This window comes from Argentina silus, assembly GCF_951799395.1.
Source record: "Argentina silus genome assembly, chromosome: 15".
In the NCBI taxonomy this organism is placed as follows: Eukaryota; Metazoa; Chordata; class Actinopteri; order Argentiniformes; family Argentinidae; genus Argentina; species Argentina silus.
In genome coordinates, this window is record NC_139669.1 from 19,127,298 (window position 1) to 19,150,817 (window position 23,520).

The window sequence follows — 23,520 nt, forward strand, 5'->3', positions numbered from 1 at the left end:
TTTGGTAATCAGAAGGCTGTATTAATAATCTGTCAAGGCCCATAAGAGGGTCATTTTCTCAAAATGTAGCGGTTTAGCGAAAGGATGTGCTCCAGGTGAGGCTCGAACTCACAACCTCGGCATCGCTCTGCTACATACTGTTGTATAAGTACAGCGCGCTAACCGATTGCGCCACAGGAGCCTTTTGTTTGGAAGGTCCTAATCATATAACTTTGTTGGAAATGATTCCAATAATACCCGGTCTCAAGGAGGCTCTGTACAGTATCAAGTGGCCCGGCTAGCTCAGTCGGTAGAGCATGAGACTCTTAATCTCAGGGTCGTGGGTTCGAGCCCCACGTTGGGCGAAGGTTTTCGCCAAGCAAACTTGACTCTGCAAACTCCCGTCAACCTCAGATCCCTCTTGAAAATTCGGCCAACTTTCAGTCACTGCAAACACCTGACCACCATCCATGCGGTGGAAGGTGCGCGGGCCTTCAAGCCATGACTTCGGTCCAAAGAATATATTTGAGAACTATTTGATTGTCTCTCTGAAGGGAAGGAAGCCTTGGAATCTTTTCAAGTGGAATCTGCGGTGCTTTAATGAAAAACAACATTTTTAAATGCTTTGAAGACTTTCTGTAGGCGCTGTGGCTTAGCTGGTGAAAGCGCCTGTCTTGTAAACAGGAGACCCTGGGTTCAAATCCCAGCAGTGCCTGCTTTACGACAGACGCATGGTTTGATCATTTGCGTGCTTCGCATTGTCGGCCAAAGTCAAACAGAAGGTCACCAATTGGTTCTTGCCCTTGTTAATACCAGTGAGGTTCTTGCCCTTGTTAATACCATGCCTTACGTATGAGGTACGCCGACAATGTAAACAGTCCATGGCCGTGACTCAACGTTCATACTGCAAGCTGTTTTGTTGGAATATAAATATGCAGGAGGCTGCATACATTGTTATGAAACAGTAAGACTTAAATCGCATGCAGTACATTAACTTTCTACGATCAAGTTTTGGTAATCAGAAGGCTGTATTAATAATCTGTCAAGGCCCATAAGAGGGTCATTTTCTCAAAATGAAGCGATTTAGCGAAAAGATGTGCTCCAGGGGAGGCTCGAACTCACAACCTCGGCATCGCTCTGCTACATACTGATGTATAAGTACCGCGCGCTAACCGATTGCGCCACAGGAGCCTTTTGTTTGGAAGGTCCTAATCATATAAATTTGTTGGAAATGATTCCAATAATACCCAGTCTCAAGCAGGCTCTGTACAGTATCAAGCGGCCCGGCTAGCTCAGTCGGTAGAGCATGAGACTCTTAATCTCAGGGTCGTGTGTTCGAGCCCCACGTTGGGCGAAGGTTTTCTCCAAGCAAACTTGACTCTGCAAACTCCCGTCAACCTCAGATCCCTCTTGAAAATTCGGCCAACTTTCAGTCACTGCAAACACCTGACCACCATCCATGCGGTGGAAGGTGCGCGGGCCTTCAAGCCATGACTTCAGTCCAAAGAATATATTTGAGAACTATTTGATTGTCTCTCTGAAGGGAAGGAAGCCTTGGAATCTTTTCAAGTGGAATCTGCGGTGCTTTAATGAAAAACAACATTTTCAAATGCTTTGAAGACTTTCTGTAGGCGCTGTGGCTTAGCTGGTGAAAGCGCCTGTCTTGTAAACAGGAGACCCTGGGTTCAAATCCCAGCAGTACCTGCTTTACGACAGACGCATGGTTTGATCATTTGCGTGCTTCGCATTGTCGGCCAAAGTCAAACAGAAGGTCACCAATTGGTTCTTGCCCTTGTTAATACCAGTGAGGTTCTTGCCCTTGTTAATACCATGCCTTACGTATGAGGTACGCCGACAATGTAAACAGTCCATGGCCGTGACTCAACGTTCATACTGCAAGCTGTTTTGTTGGAATATAAATATGCAGGACGCTGCATACATTGTTATGAAACAGTAAGACTTAAATCGCATGCAGTACATTAACTTTCTAGGATCAACTTTTGGTAATCAGAAGGCTGTATTAATAATCTGTCAAGGCCCATAAGAGGGTCATTTTCTCAAAATGTAGCGGTTTAGCGAAAAGATGTGCTCCAGATGAGGCTCGAACTCACAACCTCGGCATCGCTCTGCTACATACTGTTGTATAAGTACCTCGCGCTAACCGATTGCGCCACAGGAGCCTTTTGTTTGGAAGGTCCTATTCATATAACTTTGTTGGAAATGATTCCAATAATACCCGGTCTCAAGGAGGCTCTGTACAAGGTCAAGCGGCCCGGCAAGCTCAGTCGGTAGAGCATGAGACTCTTAATCTCAGGGTCGTGGGTTCGAGCCCCACGTTGGGCGAAGGTTTTCGCCAAGCAAACTTGACTCTGCAAACTGCCACAGGAGTCTCTTGCATGGAAAGTCCTAGTCATATGACTTTGTCGGAAATAATTCCATTAATCCCTGGGTTCAAGGAGGCTCTGTACAAGGTCAAGCGGCCCGGCTAGCTCAGTCGGTAGAGCATGAGACTCTTAATCTCAGGGTCGTGGGTTCGAGCCCCACGTTGGGCGAAGGTTTTCTCCAAGCAAACTTGACTCTGCAAACTCCCGTCAACCTCAGATCCCTCTTGAAAATTCGGCCAACTTTCAGTCACTGCAAACACCTGACCACCATCCATGCGGTGGAAGGTGCGCGGGCCTTCAAGCCATGACTTCAGTCCAAAGAATATATTTGAGAACTATTTGATTGTCTCTCTGAAGGGAAGGAAGCCTTGGAATCTTTTCAAGTGGAATCTGCGGTGCTTTAATGAAAAACAACATTTTTAAATGCTTTGAAGACTTTCTGTAGGCGCTGTGGCTTAGCTGGTGAAAACGCCTGTCTTGTAAACAGGAGACCCTGGGTTCAAATCCCAGCAGTGCCTGCTTTACGACAGACGCATGGTTTGATCATTTGCGTGCTTCGCATTGTCGGCCAAAGTCAAACAGAAGGTCACCAATTGGTTCTTGCCCTTGTTAATACCAGTGAGGTTCTTGCCCTTGTTAATACCATGCCTTACGTATGAGGTACGCCGACAATGTAAACAGTCCATGGCCGTGACTCAACGTTCATACTGCAAGCTGTTTTGTTGGAATATAAATATGCAGGACGCTGCATACATTGTTATGAAACAGTAAGACTTAAATCGCATGCAGTACATCAACTTTCTAGGATCAACTTTTGGTAATCAGAAGGCTGTATTAATAATCTGTCAAGGCCCATAAGAGGGTCATTTTCTCAAAATGTAGCGGTTTAGTGAAAAGATGTGCTCCAGGTGAGGCTCGAACTCACAACCTCGGCATTGCTCTGCTACATACTGTTGTATAAGTACAGCGCGCTAACCGATTGCGCCACAGGAGCCTTTTGTTTGGAAGGTCCTAATCACAAAGCTTCAGTCTGTACGCATACTTGAGTTGCAGTCTGCGGAAAATTGCGCTCTTGTGGCACATTCAACAGAAGAGCATACAGCAGAATGGGGCTCTCTGTCAACATTCCTAAAACAGAGTTCCTATGCCATTGGTCATCGGTTCCCCACAGAAGCCACTCACATTCTCTATCTCAGATTCCCCACTTGCCATTGTACCACAATTCAAGTACCCTGGAAACATCCTTTCAGAAGATTGACCAGGATTTGCAGAACAGGATCAAACAGGCCCCATCCTCCATTTGGTGGCTGAGGAAAAGGGTCTTCAACAACAACTTGCAACTACACACCAAAGTTGCAGTCTACCAGGCAGTATGCATATCCACACTTTTGTATGGATGTGAAACTTGGACAGTCTATAGCCGCCACCTGAAACAGTTTGAGTCCTTTCACATGAAATGCCTCCAGAGCATTCGGAAAGTGACCTGGCATGACCATGTGTCACACTAAGATATCCTACATCCAACTGTGTCGAGGAGAGGGAGGAATCTCGAGCAGAGTGGAGGGCCTCCATGACAGCAAGGAGAGCAGCCTCAGTAGAGTGCCTAGCCGGAATGGTGAGGGTCAAGGAAGTTGTTCTGAAGGAGATAGTGAGACAGTTTGTTAGAGATAGCACGTTCAAGGGTTTTAGATAAGAAGGAGAAAAGGGATACCGGTCTGTAGTTATGGACAGCAGACGGGTCAAGAGTTGGTTTCTTGAGAAGAGGCTTGACTCTGGCTGTCTTGATAAAAGATCCGTTCTTGGTAGAAATCCCACTTGGTCTAGCGATAGCATAAATTGTTTCCAAAATCTCACTTCGAGGAGACTTGTCCGATCTCCTACGTGAGTTAGCATGTATAGTCTTATTAGACAATTTTATTTTCAATCAATTACATTCCCAGAATCTTCGACTACGATGGTATGTTTTAGATGTTATGTTCACACTTTTGATTGTATGACTTGAACAAAGCTAAATAGCTTATATTTCCCTTGTCTAAATAAATCCTCTGAATTGATTATCACGCTTCTCTCATTTGTCTGAGAATGCTACAGTGAAATCCGTATGCTAGGATAATCTGTTAGCACGTCGCTTTGAATGATTTTGGCCCGGTTATCTCGAGATATATCTTTCAATGATTCAATGTGAAGCAAGTGTCCCGAAATATAGATCAGCCTATTTCATTTGGCGGAGGGGGAGGTGCGTGGGGGGCACTGGTTTTCTCTCTCTAAATCTACTCTTTTCTTTGAAAGAGGCTTTGGACAGGATTTTTGAATTTTGGAAGTTATCAAATAGTTTGCCAGCTAGGTAGATCAATCAAAGTCAAGAGATGAGATTCTGGGATCCGAGATTAGGCCAAAACAAACTCCTTAATGGCATTGTAACCAGACTTGGCTGAAGTCTACATCAGGTAAAGGATGCTTGATCAAGCAAATCAAGCAAATCATCTGTACAGATGGTACCATGATTAGGCCAAAACAAATTCCTCACAGCATTTTAACGAAACTTGGCAGATGTCTCCATCAATCAAGGATGAGACAATGCGTAACTTTAGCCATACCTGTGTTGTGACTGTAGGCTTTATAAAAATTGCACCAGGACACATGGTTTTACATGGAGTTATTGAAAACTGTCAACTTGTTACACTTTTTAGTTAACACAATGGTCACTAGATAAACAAGCTTTATTAGGATTATTATTATTATAAAATGTATTATTTTTATTTATTATTTAACCCTGCTTAAGCCATCTTTATGAACAAGGTTGTGTCAGACTCACATTCCCATCAGCTTCTCCACCGTGGTGCCGAAGTGATCAAAGATGAAATCGTTAGGCAGCAGCAGGAAGTTGTGCAGGAAGGAGGTGATGGTGAAGATGAGGGAGAACTGTTCATCCTGCCCACTGCAGTCTGAGAGACAAGCAGAGTTTTTAATTATGAATGATAGAGAGTGAGTGAGTGTGTGTGTGTGTGAGTGAGTGAGTGAGTGAGTGTGTGGTGAGGTCACTGACCTAGGACCTGTGTGCTGTTGACCCCTGTCGCGTTCACACACAGGTAGCTGAACTAGCCCTCCGTGTTCAGGACGAACACCAGGGAGGCCCAGCCGAAACATAGGCATTCCAGCAGCCCCGTGGCTAGGGTCAGCCAGCGCCGCACCCCTACCCCACCCTCACACCCCAGCATGCTCCCCCCTCCCCCCCCACACACACACAGCGCCTTCACGTCACTCTTCCTTTAGATTGATCTCGTAAAGCTTTCCTTGTGGAATCACCTCCTCTTTCTCCTCCTCTGAAGTGTCTTCAGATCTCAAAGTGTCTTTCCTGAATGTGTTGATTTAATGACAAACATTGCCTTTCTGAGTAGATTAATAACTGCCCATGGCACTCAGGAACATGAAAATAGTTGTGTAAATAGATAATAGAAAGTACAAACAAATCAACATTTGTCATTTCATCATAAAGAAACCACGCACACAAACTAATATTGCACACAAACTACTCCATTTGCGACATTAATTTGCATGGAAACAATCAGCCAGCCTACAGTACTCACAGTTCAGAAGAATCTCCCCCAGCCACTCTACAAACAACTCTTCCTCTCTCCCTCTGACTTTCTCACTCATTCTTTATACTGTAGCCCTTCCTTCCACCCTGTCTCCCCATCTTTACACACTCCTACATCTCTCCTGAATGCATCTGCAACAGAAATCCAGACACAGGTCTCAATGTGGCACCTGTTATCTTCTGCCTCTGGTTCTGTTGATGTCTTACCAATCTCACGAAACCAATCTCATGAATCTCATCACTCACTTGTTGACTCTGGTTTATCATTCCCCCAATGCTGGCTGTAAGAATTTCACCCGTGAAATAAGATGTCTTGCAGTTCCAAAAGCGGTTAGTTAAGTAACAAGTCTATTGTCCAAACAAAATAGTACTGTACGGTACACAGAGTATACCGGGTAATGAAAGGCAGCTCAACTACAACTACATGTTTGAGAGACACACATTTTATACAAGAGACCCCAAAGGTGAGGTGACCTGAAAGTGGTTAACAATAGCCGTCTTGTGCACCATTCAAATGGAAGATAGCTGTTTCAGAGGTGTCGCTGAGGCCCCTTATTCATTGTTCCCATATAGTGACTAGACAGACCTGTTGATTAGTATTATCATTGATCAAATTTACTGGCCTTACATGGCCGTCATTCACTGAACAGGAGCGCTGTCCAAACCTGTGTGAGTTTTCTGAAGCTCCTCCTTTTGAAGAAACACTTTGCATTCATGTGACTAGTCAAGTTCAAATGATGACAAATGCCTTCCTCAGTTGGGTTCTCCTCCCTCTAGGCCACAAGTGAAGTGATTTTGTAGTGTTATGCAAGACATGATGGCCTGGGTACAAGGTCAATGTCTTACTGATGAGTTGAGCAGAAGCCACATCAGATCCTATTCACTGTCTGTAGACCTGTAGGAGTCCTTATGGGATGACATGTGTTGGTTGGTTTCTTGAAGTAAATATGCCTATAGCACACAGTATGTGTCAAACTACTTCACAAACTGCTTCCACCTACCTAACACTCTCATATCAGTGAATGTAAGGGAAAGGACACAGTATGAGAGAAACCAATCGACCATGAAAGCAAATATGTCATTAGTTACAGTAACAACACTTCATATTTGGAGAAACATCAGATATTGTGAAAGCTGATCTTTATGAAGAGATTATGATGAGAGAGACATCAACCATACTAACAAGAACACAGAGAGATATCAGAATTCATCTTTATGATGTTAGATTAGGATCTATGTATAAATGTCAGGTATGACTGGAGTTCTTCCTCTCCACCGTCAGTAAGGTCTGTAGAAATAGACTGGACTCTCATCAACATTCAATATGCTCAGAGAAGCAGGCTTTGGGCAGGCAGTGTCTCTGCTCAAACTGTATTTTGCTGAAATGCAACCTATGACATAATGCAAAGATTCAACAATTAAATCTGGTTTATCTCTGGCAAATGTGTCAATTTCGAGAGAGGAACATCCAACATTAACATATGTAAACATCAGTTTATTTATAGTTACATTTTCCATTAGCCATTCAGTGTGTTGATGACACTCGATAATTGTAAATGTGTGTACAGTGTTTGTAACCCTCTTGAGTTATCATGCTTACAGTTTTATATCCAGCTTCTTTACTGAAACATTTACTCTCCATTATGTTAAATCAATACATGTTGTATTACTATTCACAAATTGCTTGCCGACTGGATTTATTTATATTGGCCTTTTCACTGGAAATGTGAATACAAGTCATGCATTCATTTTCAGGCTTTGCACACTTAAGTGCTTGACACTGTCACAGGCAGTTTAAGGTGGACCCAAGTGCAGAGAGGAGACAGGACTCAGAGTTGCCAAAATCAAACATAACTGTTACACAGAAAGTCTGAGGAACCAAACGACGGCACACAGAGAGGGTAGATGAAGCCCGAATGCATATTTAATGATAAATAATAATAAGGGAAAAGGGAATGGGGATAAGTGGAGAATCCAAAGAGAGTAGTCAAGGGTCGGTCCAGGGTCGGCAGGAGAGCGGGTAGTCAGACAGGCAGGTGGTCGGGCAGGCAGACGAGACAGGCACAAGACAAGGCACAAGGAATTTGCAGAATACACAGGAGGGCTGAAGCATCTGTAGGTCACGATTCACAAAGGTTACCGTAAGATCTCAGTACATTCTGGCACTGGAGTGTTGACTGGGAATGGTTCTTATGGGGTGCTGATTGGGGATGGGTCGCAGGTATGCTGATTGGGGATCGGGTCCAGGTGCGCTGTCCACTGGGGGCTGGACGCTCCACAGATGATTTACATACTTTTCCATTTCTCAGTATTTAGTCATTTCGGTGAGGTAAAACATTGAAGAGTGGCACATGAGTTATGCAAACGAATGCTATAGTCTCTGTGTGTACTGTCTCTGTTCTCACTGACCAGACAGTACTAGATACGGTTGTGAGGGAAATTAGGCCATCAAATTTGCCATAGTTTTACTGCACTAGCCACTCTGGTATCCGATAATGAATAGCATGACAACAAGACAACAAGAGTCACAGTGTACAGGTAGTTAATACAGCTTGGAGAAGAATATTAAAGGGTTGACAGCACTTATGAGTCTGTAAACAGGGTTATTATCATAACCATAGCTGGTCTAGAAGGAGATGACGGGGTCCTTGGTTTTAGCCCTCTGGGCTGCCAGGCCACGACAGTGCAGGTAGAGGTTGACAGGATGGATGAAGGCCAGCAGACTGAAAAGGACCAGGGCTATGTTCAGCTGCAGGGAGAGAGAGAAAGAGAGAGATGGAGGGAAGGAGGAGGGAAAGAGAGAAACAGAAAATATAGGGTGACTACTACCACTCTCTCTACTTTAGTGATGGCCAAGTTGATGATGTCTCTGGTGTGAATGGTAAATGTTACTGGGAGCTCTAATCAAGGTAGTGCTCTAGAGATGGTAACAGGCAGCTTCACTCACGTATAGTGGGTCCCCTCCCAGTATTCCTTTGATCAGGATGAAGCAGGGGTACTGCAGCAGGGCCACAACTGCAGACAGGGCCATCATCAAGCCGTAGAGCTTACCAAAGTGACAGGCAGGGAAACTACAGAGAGAGAGAGAGCTTTTATTTAATGGTATTTGTGTACATATTGGTTTCACCATTCAGAAAGTACAAAATTGTATGCATAGTCCCCCTCTTACAATGTATTTGCTCGGCAATCCTTTGCATGCAAGAACTGCCTGAAGTCTGCGACTGTTTGACCCCACCAGACACTGGGTGTGTTCTCTGGTGATGGCGCCTCATACACCACGCTCTTATTCATCTGATCCCGACATACAGATCCCGGCATACAGATCCCGGCGTGACTGCCTTGACACCACAGACTGGGACATTTTTAGGACTGCTTCTAACAGCCTGGACGAATACACAGAGTCTGTGATGTCATACATCAGCTTCTGTGAGGACAGATGTATTCCAACACGCACCAGGCTGAGTTACAACAATGACAAGCCCTGGTTCACAGCAAGACTCAAACGGCTTCGTTTGGAGAAGGAGAGGGCTTTCAGGAGTGGAGACAAGCAAAGGTTGAAACTGGCTAAGTACACATTTGGCAAGGAGATTAAGGAGGCCAGACGACAGTACTCAAAGAAGCTAGAACAACAGTTTGCAGCCAACGACTCCTTGTCAGTCTGGAAAGGCCTTCGAGTGATCACAGACTGCAAAACCAAATCCCCCCATTCTATGGATGACCTCAGACTTGTAAATGAGCTGAACGACTTCTACTGTAGATTCAACAGACAATGGCGCAGCCTCTCCTTCCCAGCCTGGACAGAGACACTAACCTCTACAGCCCCCTCCCCCCGTCACACCTCTCTCCATCCAGGAGAGAGACGTCAACAAACTGTTAAAGAAACAGAACCCCCGCAAGGCAGCTGGACCAGATGCTGTCTCCCCCTCCACACTGAAGCACTGTGCAGACCAGCTGTCTCCAGTGTTTATGGACATCTTTAACACTTCACTGGTTGAATGCATGGTTGCTGCCTACTTCAAAATATCCACCATCATCCCAGTTCTCAAAAAGCAGAGGATCACAGGCCTTAATGACTACAGACCAGTTGCCCTGACCTCTGTGGTAATGAAGACCTTTGAGCGCCTCGTGCTCACCCACCTCAAGGCCATCACCAACCTCCTCCTTGACCCACTGCAGTTTGCCGATAAAGCCAACAGGTCTGTAGACGACGCAGTCAACATGGGACTTCACTTCATCCTCCAGCACCTAGACTCCCGCCGCACCTATGCCAGGATCCTATTTGTGGAATTCAGCTCTGCATTTAACACTATCGCCACAGCTCTCCTCCAGGACAAGCTATCCCAGCTGAGCGTGCCTGAGCCCACCTGCAGGTGGATCACTGACATTCTGACAGACAGGAAGCAGCAGGTACGGCTGGGCAAGCTTGTCTCGGAGCCCCGGACCATCAGCACCGGAGCCCCACAAGGCTGTGTGCTATCTCCTCTACTCTTCTCCCTCTACACCAACAGCTGCACCTCTAGCCACCCTTCTGTCAAACTCCTGAAGTTCGCGGATGACACTACCCTCATTGGATTAATCTCCAACGGTGATGAGGCCGCCTACAGGGAGGAAGTTGACAGCCTGGCTTCCTGGTGCAGCCAGAACTACTTGGAGCTGAACGCAGTGCCACAGAAAGTGATGGTTGAGTTCTACACGGCCATCATTGAGTCCATCCTCAGCTCATCAATCACCGTCTGGTTCGTTGCCTCCACTGCCAAGGACAAAGGCAGATTGCAGTGGATCATTCTGTCAGCCGAGAAGATCATCGGCTGCAACCTGCCATCTCTCCTGGACCTGTTCCACTCCAGGACCAGTAAGAGAGCAGGAAAGATCATCGCTGATCCTTCCCATCCTGGTCACAACCTCTTCCAGAGACTTCCATCTGGCAAAAGGTTCCGGTCAATCAAGACTAAAACCTTGCGCCACCTGAACAGTTTCTTCCCCATTGCAGTGGGGCTCACAACCAAGCCCCCTGCCTTACACTTAACTTTGCATCAATTCAACGTGAACTGTGTGTGTGTGTGTGTTTGACTTACGCGATGCAGAAGAAGGCGGCGTTGCCTCCGTAGAGGAAGGAGCGGTTGATGACCTGCAGTATGAAGGTGAGGTATTGAACAGGGAGGATGGATGTGGCGGCACAGATGGAGAACAGGACGCACAGCAGCGCCGTCAGAGACAGAGAGAGCACCGACGACCACAGGTCTGCCTCCCGCTCGCTCTCTCCTGCACACACACACACACACACACACACACACACACACACACACACACACACACACACAGTGTGGTGTATGTGTGTGAAGTGGTTTTGTGTGTATGTGTGTGAAGTTGTTTGGTGTGTGTGTTGTGTTGGGTTTTAGTGGTTGTACTGTAGGTGTATGGTTGGTACCTGGGGCCCTGGCCTTGCCCTTGTGTCGGTCCATGATCAGGCCATTCAAAGGGGCAAACAGGACCCCACACAGCTGGGTCACTGCAAACGCATTGATGTACGTGCTCACTGGAAGGACAAACAGAGCCAATGAGGACAGGGTAAGAAAAAAGGGAATAAAAAGTCAACGACACAAATACGACACAGTTAGATCTTGAGGTACATGTGGCCTTCTCTGAACAATATTACCCAGCAGCTCAGAGGAGAACACCCAGTTTGTGTATTATAGTGTTTGTGTGTGTGTGTGTGTGTGTATGGTTACCCAGGGATGTTTCGTCCTCTGTCAGTCGCTGTAGCATGGGGTTGAGTGTGCCTATGAACAGGTAGTGTCGCAGCTGCATCACAGACAGCCAGACCAGGTGAAACATGTAAAACTTGGACAGAAAACAGTCCCGGAAACTACGCTCTGAGAGAAAATGAGAGAGAAAGTAATGGTTATGGCACTGTAGTATGTGAATGGTAAAGTTTACTGGTGGCTTAGGGTCAAATCAACTGTGATAACACATACAACATTGCTAATATTCCCAGATCAACAGCTGGAGCTCTTCCTAGACAGAGTTGCTCTTCCTCCCTGGGAAAGCCTGCTCACTGCAAGACTTTTCCATCACTGTTGAGAACTCCACTATGCCCCCCCTCCCAGACAGCCAAGAATCTAGGGGTGATCCTGAACAACCAACTGTCCTGTGTGGCTAACATCTCAGCGATGGCTCGATCCCGCCTCCGCCAGAATGTATGTTCAATCTCCCGCCATCAGACCTCTGCAGCTCAGTGTTCAATCTCCCAAAATTCTTCCATGTCACCCCCTGCTCCGCACCCTTCACTGGCTCCCAGTAGGAGCTTGCATAAGATTCAAAACCCTGGTGCTCACCTCGAAGGCAGTAAAGGGGACAGTACCTCCCTATCTGCAAACAATGGTCAGTCCCCAAACCCTAGCACAATCTCTCAGTTTTTCCACCTCTGCTGGCCGCTTGGCACTGCCATCTCTACAAGGACCTAGTGGTCACCCAGCTCAGTCTCGGCTCTTCTCTGTTTATGCGGATGGATGATGTAAGAGTGTGTGCTAACTGACTAAAATAAAAAAAATAAAAAGATTTTAAACGTAAACAGTGTTATGGAAAATACATTGATAGAACTGTTTGAAGGATATACACTTTCAAATGACTGATACAACTTGTGTAAATACTGTGATTACATTTTCTCTTGCCACACTTCTAAAGTTCTATAGCCATTGTTCTGGGAAACGCTGTATAATTACCATATGGATAGCGAACGTTCGGAGGGAGTGGTGGGGGAGAGCGACAATAAAGGTACAGACACATCTTGCCGACAGGAGGGTGGATAGGTGTGAAATGTTGAACGCCAATTGATCGGTAAGAAAGCGCCGATTGATCAGTAAGAAAGTCTCCCTTTTGTTCATTCTCTCCTGCCCCCTCTCATGTAAGCACAAGCTTGTCGGTGATAGCCTTGGCGCCGCCTACCATTATGTTTCATCTGTATGAAAGACAACCCTGATAATTGCCTCTTCAGACTTGCTCTAAACAGACCCCCAGATTTACGCTGGGCTGCTGTTAGGCTCTTGTCTGCAAGCAATAATAAATACCGGACACATACCGGACAAATATTGTGGCTACTCAGGGCGTTGTTTCTTGAATCTCACCTCCGAAGGGCTGAGGTACAGAGTGGTAAAACCTAGACATCCACCACAACAGCTAGCTGTGTGACTTTGCCAATAATAATGATCGAAATTATATACAGTGGGGGAAATAATTATTTGATCCCCTGCTTATTTTGTTAGTTTGCCCGATTACAAAGAAATGAGCGGTCTATAATGTTTATGGTACTTTTATTTTAACAAATAGACACAGAATATCAACAAAAAAAGTCCAGAAAAACATATTATATAAAGTTATAAATTAATTTGCATTTGATCGAAGGAAATAAGTATTTGATCCCCAAGCAAAACATGACTTAGTACTTGGTGGAGAAACCCTTGTTGGCAAGCACAGAAGTCAGACGTTTCTTGTAGTTGGTCACCAGGTTTGCACACATTTCAGGAGGGATTTTGGTCCACTCCTCTTTACAGATCCTCTCCAAATCCTGAAGGTTTCAAGGCTTTTGCTTCGCAACTCGAAGCTTCAGCTCCCTCCACAAATTTTCTATAGGATTAAGGTCTAGAGACTAGCTAGGCCACTCCATGACCTTAGTGTGCTTATTCTTGAGCCACTCCTTTGTTGCCTTGGCCATATGTTTTGGGTCATTGTCATGCTGGAAGACCCATCCACGACCCATCCTCAGTGCTCTGGCTGAGGGAAGGAGGTTCTCGTCCAAGATCTTATGGTACATGGCCCCGTCCATTGGCCCCTCAATGCAGTGAAGTCGTCCTGTACCTTTAGCAGAGAAACAACCCCAAAGCATTATGTTTCCACCTCCGTGTTTGACGGTGGGGATGGTGTTCTTGGGATTGTAGCATTCAGCATTTCTCTCCCTCCAAACACGAAGAGTCGAATTTATGCCAAAGAGTTCAATTTTGGTCTCATCTGACCACATCACCTTCTCCCAAGCCTTCTCTGAATCATTTAAGTGTTCATTGGCAAACTTCAGATGGGCCTGTACATCTTCTTGAGCAGGGGGACCTTGCGGGCACTGCAGGATTTCAATCCGTTACGGTGTAGTGTGTTACCAATGGTTTTCTTGGTGACTGTGGTCCCAGCTGCCTTGAGATCATTACCAAGCTCCTCCTGTGTAGTTCTGGGCTGATCCCTCACCCTGCTCATGATCATCCTTACCCCACGAGGCAAGATCTTGCATGGAGCTCCAGGCCGAGGGCGATCGATGCTTATTTTGTATTTCTTCCATTTTCTAATAATTGCACCAACAGTTGTCTCCTTCTCACCAAGCTTCTTGCTGATGGTCTTGTAGCCCATTCCAGCCTTGTGCAGGTCTACAACTCTTACCCTGATGTCCTTTGAATGTTCTTTGGTCTTGCCCATGGTGGTGGAGAGGTTGGAATGGAAGAGATTGATTCTATTGACAGGTGTATTTTATACCCATAACAAGCAGAGATTAGGAGTACTTTTCCTAAAGTGACAGGACTAATCTGTGTGCCTCATGGGCATATAACCGGTCTGTATGAGCCAGAATTCTTGCTGGTTTGTAGGGGATCAAATACTTATTTCCTTCGATCAAATGCAAATGAATTTATAACTTTATATAATGTGTTTTTTCTGGACTTCTTTGTTGATATTCTGTCTCTATTTGTTAAAATAAAAGTACCATAAAAATTATAGACCGCTCATTTCTTTGTAATCGGGCAAACTAACAAAATCAGCAGGGGATCAAATAATTATTTCCCCCACTGTAAATCCACACACACACACCTTCCTTTTTTGTGTTCTCATTGGTAAAATGTGTGATCTTGGTCACAGGATCATCCTGCATGCTGCCATTGGCTGCTGCCAGCTCTGGGCTGACGGTCTCCGTCTGTCCACACTTCATCCTGTCAATGGAACAACACAAGGTTTGTGCTCATTCAACTAGAGTAGAAGAACAAAACAACAACTGCTGAGGGATGGGGCTGGGATTTGGTCGGCTGGTTTTCTTTGAAAGAGGCCTTGGACAGGCTTTTGGGCTTAAGGCAATTGAAAGCTTTTCTTGAAGGTTCTCCCCTTTTATATCTTGTGCACAGTCAGGGTTCTCCAGACCATAGCCTAAGGTGAATGGTTTGCGTCCCTTGACTTAAAGGACCCTTACTTTCACATAGAACACATAGGGTTTTGAAGGTTCGCCTACCAAGGCCAAGCCTACCAGTTTGTGGTATTACCCTTCAGCCTACCAAAGCCAAGCCTACCAGTTTGCGGTATTACCCTTCAGCCTACCAAGGCCAAGCCTACCAGTTTGTGGTATTACCCTTCAGCCTACCAAAGCCAAGCCTACCAGTTTGTGGTATTACCCTTCAGCCTACCAAAGCCAAGCCTACCAGTTTGCGGTATTACCCTTCAGCCTACAAAGTTTGTGGTATTACCCTACCAAGGCAAAGCCTACCAGTTTGTGGTATTACCCTTCAGGCTCTCCATGGCTCCTCGAGTGTTCAGAAAATGTGTGAACGCAGCCGTGAGCTCCTTCCACCTTCAGGGGGTCATGATTCTACCCTGTATCGATAACTGGCTTATACATATGTGCCCTCTCTCCTGAAGGTGTAGGCATGGCAAGACACCTCTCAGGCAAACATGTCCTGGTGCTATTTTTATAAAGCCTACAGTCACACCATATGCATTGTCTCATCCTTAATTGATAGAGACCTCTGCCAAGTTTTGTTAGAATGCCATGTCCAAAGATGTATTGTTCAAGCGTAAGAATGCCATGTCCAAAAATTGATATACAAATCCCAGATTGTCAATTTAAACTAAAGGAAGAAACTGTTACAGGATGGTCAGGCTGCTGAGGGTCAGAGAGGGAGATCAAATGGGTCCTCAAGGCATTGTGGGATCTGTAGTGCTTACCCGTATGTGTAGCCCTCAGGGAGGGGGTAGGGGATGTGCTTCTTGGGTAACAGTAGGAAGGTCCTGACCAAGTGTATGACACCACATGCGGACAAGAAGAGAAACGAGGCTTGGAGAGAAACCCCAGCCTCAAACAGCAACTAAAGGGGGGAAGAGACAGGAGCGATGGAATTATCACCATCATCATCATTATAAACATGAATAATATCATGAATGTCTATGAGAGCCATATAATATGTGAGTGAAAGTGTGTGCATGTATGTATGTACAGTATGTGTGTGTGTGTGTGTGTGTGTGTACCTTAATAATGAGGAAGAGGGCAGCAGAGGAGTCAAAGGCTCCATTGTACAGAGTGATGATGGTGGAGCGATGGGAGCCAAACAGGTTTCCAACCTACAGGAGGAGAGGGAGCAGTTTACCTCCTGAGCGTGTGCGTGTGTGTGTGTGTGTGTGTGTGTGTGTGTGTGCGTTTGCATTTGCTTTTGGGTGTGTTTCTTGTGCCTGTCATTGGTCTCAGACTGATGAAAACATACAAAGTCAAACGCATCAAAGTGTTGTCCAGCTAAAAAAGTTGCACTGTGGAGCACGTGGCCAAAGGCCAAGCTGTGCAAAGTACATACTGGGTGATTTTCAAAGATGACATACGTACGCATTTTCTTGCACCTATGTATTGAGAACCTCATATGTAAAAATATTGTAAAAATATTGTATTGTATCAGATTGTAAAAAAAATATCTTTATGAAGCAGTTGATTCAGACTGTCGGCAATGGAATGCAAAGCATTGGAAAAGTTCTGGTCCCGATCCCCAATGCTAAATAAAGGTGTGATTGTCAAATCTATATTTTCTGATAAGCCTACTAGCAAAGCATCTCCAAAATTGTAACGAGTCCTATATATTTATTTTCTCGGTAGCGTATTTGGCTGCCTATAAAGCAATTGAAATGCATGTAAGGTGCGACACATCCTACCCAGGTGCATTTCATGGGGCATATGTTCATAATTCTTTTTAGAAATATCGAATAATAAGAATACCGTAATAGCGTATTTTGTCAAGACGAGCCGAGCGTGGGTAGAGCGCATGTGTTTGTGCACCACATCATCGCCGAGAGCGCAAATCGGGCTAAAACCTCAGATTGTGGATCTGCTTGCGTCCGTTTGAAAATCACCCTGATAGTTCTACCAACATTATTCTCTTTGTCTGAAGAAATCAGCCCTCTAGCCTGAGGACTCTGTTCATGTATGAGACAGAGATCATGAGAGAACCCCATAAAGAACACCTTGGGGGTAGCTATGGGATAACCCTGGGTTCAGTGGAGACTGTGTCACGTTTCCATCTGGACACAAGGGGGCGACAGAGACCACTTCATGGACTCATTAGCACACAGGTGCATGCTATTGTTTATTAAGGTTTATTAAGGCCTTAGCTCTTCTTTTTTCCTCAGCCACGTACAGCAATCAACCCTGAGCATAAAACGATATCAGCTAAGGGTCGTTCAATTCATTGACAAAATCACAACTTGCTAAAACAGATACTTTGTTGCAAAATGTTAAAGGAAAGCGTTCTCACCCGTTTAATGTGATTTCTGTTTCTGAACGTCACTGCAGATTTTCTCTATCAGGGCTGTAAGATGTAACTTTGATCTTCACACAAGACTGCAGGCTCTTATCTGTCAGGCAGGAGCAATATTTGGATTTTATGTGGTTCATGCTTGAGAATGGTGGTATGTGGATTTTATGTGGTTCATGCTTGAGAAAACCTGCTTGCACAACTATGTTGATCCAAAGATGGACAGGACTCCAAATGCATACTTCTTCATGTTCATATAATTGTCCGGAATAGCATTCCATGTTTCAAACACAAGTTTGTCGGATTTTGGGAGGTTTTCAATATCTCTCCATTTGTGGTTTTGAGCTGACCGGTGACATCTTCGAGCTCGGCTGTCAGGCTTTTGAACTTGGACACCCATAAGTCTTTGTCAGCTATGTCAGCCAGTTCAATTTCAAGGTTGGGTTGACTTACTGCTGTGAATGCGGACAATGTCAATGTCCAGTAGTGTCACAGGGAAGAATAGTGTCGTTTTTTTCCTTTCTGAACTCGCTGAATCTTTCCCCAAATGCAGTTTGCATTCCGATGATCGCATAATGTAATAAGACCCAGGTCCCTGAGCTTGGTGACTATCTTGGACTTGACTATGGTGTTGAATGTTGAACTGTAGTCAGTGAACAGCATTCTCACATAGGTATCTCTTGTCCAGGTCTGATAGGGCAGTGTGCATGATGAAAGCAATGGCATCATCTATGGATCTGTTGGGGCAGTATGCAAATTGAAGTGGGTCCAGTGTGGCATGTAGTGTGGAGTAGGGTCTTAAGCAGCCTCTCAAAGCACTTCATGATGACAGACGTGAGTGCAACAGGGCGGTAGTCATTAAGGCAGGTTACCTTGGTCTTTTTGGGCATTGGAACGATTGTGATCTTCATCTTAAAACAGGTGAGGATTACAGACTGGGACAGGGAGAGGTTGACACTTGTCAGTTGTTTAGTTCACTCTAGCGGTCCTCCATGTCATATCTTAGTAGAGTCTCTAGTGTACTGGTTTCTTAGGTTGAGACCTAGCCTTTATTATTTTCAACAACAGTCCTTTCCTGTCTGCCCTGTGGATTATATCAGTAAAGTGGCCTTTTTGCCTTTCAACTGCATTCTCTCGTCTGGTCTCCTCTCTGTTCCCAATCACACATCCTCACAGACTGGGCCTACCTGCATGTTGGAAATCAGAAGCAAGATGCCTCCGACTGCAATGAAGGGGAGCGCCGGGAAGAGGAGGGCAGACAGTGCTGAGAGAGAGAGAGAGAGAGACAGACAGACAGGCAAGCAGAGCAGAAGGCTTTAGTACATGTTAAAACTCCATGGTGTCTGAGCATTTTACATCATCATCGGGACTTAAAAAATTTGTACATACTGAAACTGTATTGTAGATTTTACCTGCACTGGATAAGGCGACAAACAAGGCACCGGTGGTGTACAGTGATCTGGAAAGGAAGTGAGAACAACCATAAAGGAAGTGAGAACAACCATAATTATCTCAACCAGGCTTAACTTCTCCTCCACACACAGTGAAACCACATGGATTGGCTTAGGACATATGGAGCTTTGTTATTGTGTTTGGAACCTCGGTTGTAGAAGGTTTGGTTAGTAATTGGGTCTGTGCCATAATAACCCTGCTTAAGCCATCTTTATGAAGATGGTTGTGTCAGACTCACATTCCCATCAGCCTGGCCACCGTGGTGCCGAAGTGGTCAAAGATGAAGCCGTTGGGCAGCAGCAGGAAGTTGTTCATGAAGGTGGCGATGGTGAAGATGAGGGAGAACTGGTCATCCTGCCCACTGCAGTCTGAGAGACAAGCAGAGAAATGTGTGTGTGTGTGTGTGTGTGTGTGTGTGTGTGTGTCGGTTTTAGGGAAACAACATTGAGCCCCCACAAACACTCTCGGCACTCGTGAGGACAGTGTGCTATCGACCATTGCGGCTGATGTGAGTAAGGCTTTGAACCCACAAAGCAGCCGCCCCAGACGGCATCCCTGGACGTGTCCTCAGAGCATACGCTGATCAGCTGGCAGATGTCTTCACAAACATATTCAACCTCTCCCTGTCCCAGTCTGTAATCCTCACCTGTTTTAAGATGAAGATCACAATCGTTCCAATGCCCAAAAAGACCAAGGTAACCTGCCTTAATGACTACCGCCCTGTTGCACTCACGTCTGTCATCATGAAGTGCTTTGAGAGGCTGCTTAAGACCCTACTCCACACTACATGCCACACTGGACCCACTTCAATTTGCATACTGCCCCAACAGATCCATAGATGATGCCATTGCTTTCATCATGCACACTGCCCTATCAGACCTGGACAAGAGATACCTATGTGAGAATGCTGTTCACTGACTACAGTTCAACATTCAACACCATAGTCAAGTCCAAGATAGTCACCAAGCTCAGGGACCTGGGTCTTATTACATTATGTGATCATCGGAATGCAAACTGCATTTGGGGAAAGATTCAGCGAGTTCAGAAAGGAAAAAAACGACACTATTCTTCCCTGTGACACTACTGGACATTGACATTGTCCGCATTCACAGCAGTAAGTCAACCCAACCTTGAAATTGAACTGGCTGACATAGCTGACAAAGACTTATGGGTGTCCAAGTTCAAAAGCCTGACAGCCGAGCTCGAAGATGTCACCGGTCAGCTCAAAACCACAAATGGAGAGATATTGAAAACCTCCCAAAATCCGACAAACTTGTGTTTGAAACATGGAATGCTATTCCGGACAATTATATGAACATGAAGAAGTATGCATTTGGAGTCCTGTCCATCTTTGGATCAACATAGTTGTGCAAGCAGGTTTTCTCAAGCATGAACCACATAAAATCCACATACCACCATTCTCAAGCATGAACCACATAAAATCCAAATATTGCTCCTGCCTGACAGATAAGAGCCTGCAGTCTTGTGTGAAGATCAAAGTTACATCTTACAGCCCTGATAGAGAAAATCTGCAGTGACGTTCAGAAACAGAAATCACATTAAACGGGTGAGAACGCTTTCCTTTAACATTTTGCAACAAAGTATCTGTTTTAGCAAGTTGTGATTTTGTCAATGAATTGAACGACCCTTAGCTGATATCGTTTTATGCTCAGGGTTGATTGCTGTACGTGGCTGAGGAAAAAAGAAGAGGATTATCTTACTGAACTGGACTTTAGTCAAAATTAAATTGAAACTGGCCTATTTTTTTATTTTTACTCTTAAGCTATTAGGCTGCTATATGTTTTATTTATTATCAAAGTAGGCTACATTTTATTTTATTAATTTGCACAAACACAGGGAGGACTCAAAGTAGGCTTGCATAGCTCTTTATAGCTATTCTATTTCAAAGTAGGCCTACACATGCCAACAACACAGCGACAGCACGCTCCTGTAGATTCTCCCTCTACAACATCAGAAGGATACGTCCATTCCTCACCAGAGAAGCAGCACAACTTTTGGTCCAAACACTTGTGATCTCTTGCCTTGACTACGGCAATGCACTCTTGGCTGGTCTCCCCGCCTCCACCATCAGGCCTCTGCAGCTCATCCAGAACGCTGCCACCTGTCTGGTGTTCAATCTCCGCAAATTCTCCCATGTCTCTCTGCACCCTTCACTGGCTCCCGGTAGCAGCTCGCATCAGATTCAAGACCCTGGTGCTCGCCTCCGGGCGGCAAAGGGAACAGCCCCTCCCTACTTGCTAGCAATGGTCAGCCCCCAAACCCCTGCCCGATCACTCAGCTCTTCCACCTCGGCTGGCCGCCTGGCACCGCCGCCTCTACGTGGTTGCAGCAGCCGCACTACTCAGTCATGGCTTTTCACTGTCCTGGCACCCCACTGGTGGAACAAGCTTCCCACTGCTGTCATGACTGCAGAGTCACTACCAATCTTCCGCCGTATATTGAAGACCCATCTCTTCAGGCTACAGCTTAACGGTCCCTCCTAAAGACCTCTTCACCCCCACTATCCCCCTGTACAAGTTTCTCTCCTGTTAATAATCCCAAAAAAAATCTGTGACTGCCTATGGCCCCTGGTCTGAGCATTCATTACTTTATCTTATGATGACTGATGGATAGATGATTCACTTACTTAAACAAATGTATTTGTTGTAAGTCGCTTTGGATAAAGGTGTCTGCTAAATGCCGTAAATGTAAATATAAATGTAAATGTAAATAGTTTTTTCTCCACTTCACAATTGTTCAGTTTTGTTGGTAATAGCATCCCCCATTAAAAATAACAAAAAATGTAAACAGTTTTCTTTATTGTAGTTCTATAATTTCATAAATGCCACAAAACATGGTATTATTGTAACGGAAATGCAAAGTTAGAGTACCAAATAATCATAAATAGCCCACTGCAGTGTAGTCACGTGGTAAATCATTTTAATGAATGCTCATTTACACATATTAGTAATGTTGATAGGCTAATTTAGACTTAATAGGCTGTATTACCTTCATTATAAGGCTTAAATATATTAAAGAGCTAAAAATGGCTCTTTTGATGGTAAAGGTTGCCGACCCCTGGTCTTAGGCTATCCTACCCCCCCCTCTGCATTCTTGTGGAAACCTGTGGAGATTTTTGGACATAATTTGAAACAGTGGAATCGACAGGCATATTTTTTTGGGCCTGGTTATTATTTGTACATGTTTGTTTTCTCTCTATGGACAATTTCAACTCTGCTGCTACTAATTTATTTTGGCTGATATGCTTTTACCTTATTTAGTCCTCTGCCGCCATCTACTGGCAACATTGTTCTCCTACTAAATGTCCCCTGATTAAGAAACTATTTGGTCCCACCTAGCAGCTTGATGCACCATTTTATTTTTTTATTTTTGTTTTCTCATGGCAGTCTATTTCATTCAGTGAGTTCGAATAGGCCTCACTGCTTAGTTAATCGGATGTTGTGTAGGATACTGTTCCTGCTACTCGCCTGAAAAATGATGAGTTTGGAATGTGTTTTGTGATGTGTCATGTGTTTTTGCTCCATTTTCATTCTCTTCTCTACTCTTACTCTTGCTCTGACCTCTTTTTTTATTTATTTTACATTTCACCTTCTTCCATTTTTTCCCTTTATGATCAATGGCTAATCCAACTGTAAACCAAGGTGGAGCAACAGGCCCTTCCATTTTTTGGAATGTCCGAGGATTGAGGGGTCCAATTAAGCGATCTAAGGTTTTTCCTCATCTAAAGGGCCTAAACACTGACATCGCATTTCTCAAGGAAACACATCTGTGTTGCACTCTGAGTGAATGATCAAACTAGATTATGAAAGCCTTGAGTAGGTCAGATTTTTCATAAAAGTTTTAACAGTAAAGCCAGAGGCACAGTCATATTGATTAACTAACTAATTCAGTTCTCGCCGACTCAGACTATATCTGATCCTGGAGGGCGCTATACTGTAGTGAGAGGCCCTCTTTTTCCTTCATGACTTCACTTTTTCCCTGCCTTCCCAACCTTAATACCCATCACATTGTCTTTGGGAGTGAGGGGGTCTTAACTGTCTCATTGACCCAAAGCTTGATTGCTCTCATCTCAAATCACTCACACCATCTGCAATGTCTAGGGCTCTTGCTACATTTATGAACCAATTAGGTTGTATTGATCCTTGGCGTTTCCTCCACCCGGTCACAAAGGATTTTTTTTTTTTTTTAATTGTTTTATCAAGAGAATAGTCAACTGAATATTCTGCTATAGTTATTTCAGATCACACACCACACATTTTGGATTTGGCCATCACCCCCAAACTAAAACAACATTCACATTGGAGATTTGACAAATGGAATTCTGTGATTTCATATCTACTAATATAGAAATGTTCATTGGGACCAGCAAATCTGAGACAACCTCCCCATGGCTATTTTTGTCTAAAATTGTTTTACTGCATCTTTTCTGCTGTCCTGCACTGTACCAAATCAATATGAATGTTTAGTCCTAAGTGTGTGTTTTGGAAATAACTCTAAGCTGTCTGTGATAGGAGTGTATCGCCCACCATCTGCTCATCATAGTACCCTTGAT

General features: G+C 44.7%; 1 protein-coding gene across 1 annotated transcript in view; it reads right to left on the reverse strand.

The window, feature by feature from the left end:
- Positions 1–23,520, reverse strand: part of LOC310816120 (equilibrative nucleobase transporter 1-like) — a gene marked incomplete at its 5' end in the record, with an annotated part of 214,539 nt that overhangs the window by 186,659 nt on the left and 4,360 nt on the right. The window contains 10 exons of the mRNA XM_083686125.1: positions 8,909–9,032; positions 11,037–11,223; positions 11,390–11,497; positions 11,691–11,834; positions 14,806–14,924; positions 15,928–16,067; positions 16,228–16,320; positions 18,683–18,759; positions 18,908–18,954; positions 19,186–19,315. Of these exons, the coding sequence (XP_083542251.1) occupies positions 8,909–9,032; positions 11,037–11,223; positions 11,390–11,497; positions 11,691–11,834; positions 14,806–14,924; positions 15,928–16,067; positions 16,228–16,320; positions 18,683–18,759; positions 18,908–18,954; positions 19,186–19,315 (1,169 nt within the window). The remainder of the gene's footprint in view (positions 1–8,908; positions 9,033–11,036; positions 11,224–11,389; positions 11,498–11,690; positions 11,835–14,805; positions 14,925–15,927; positions 16,068–16,227; positions 16,321–18,682; positions 18,760–18,907; positions 18,955–19,185; positions 19,316–23,520) is intronic.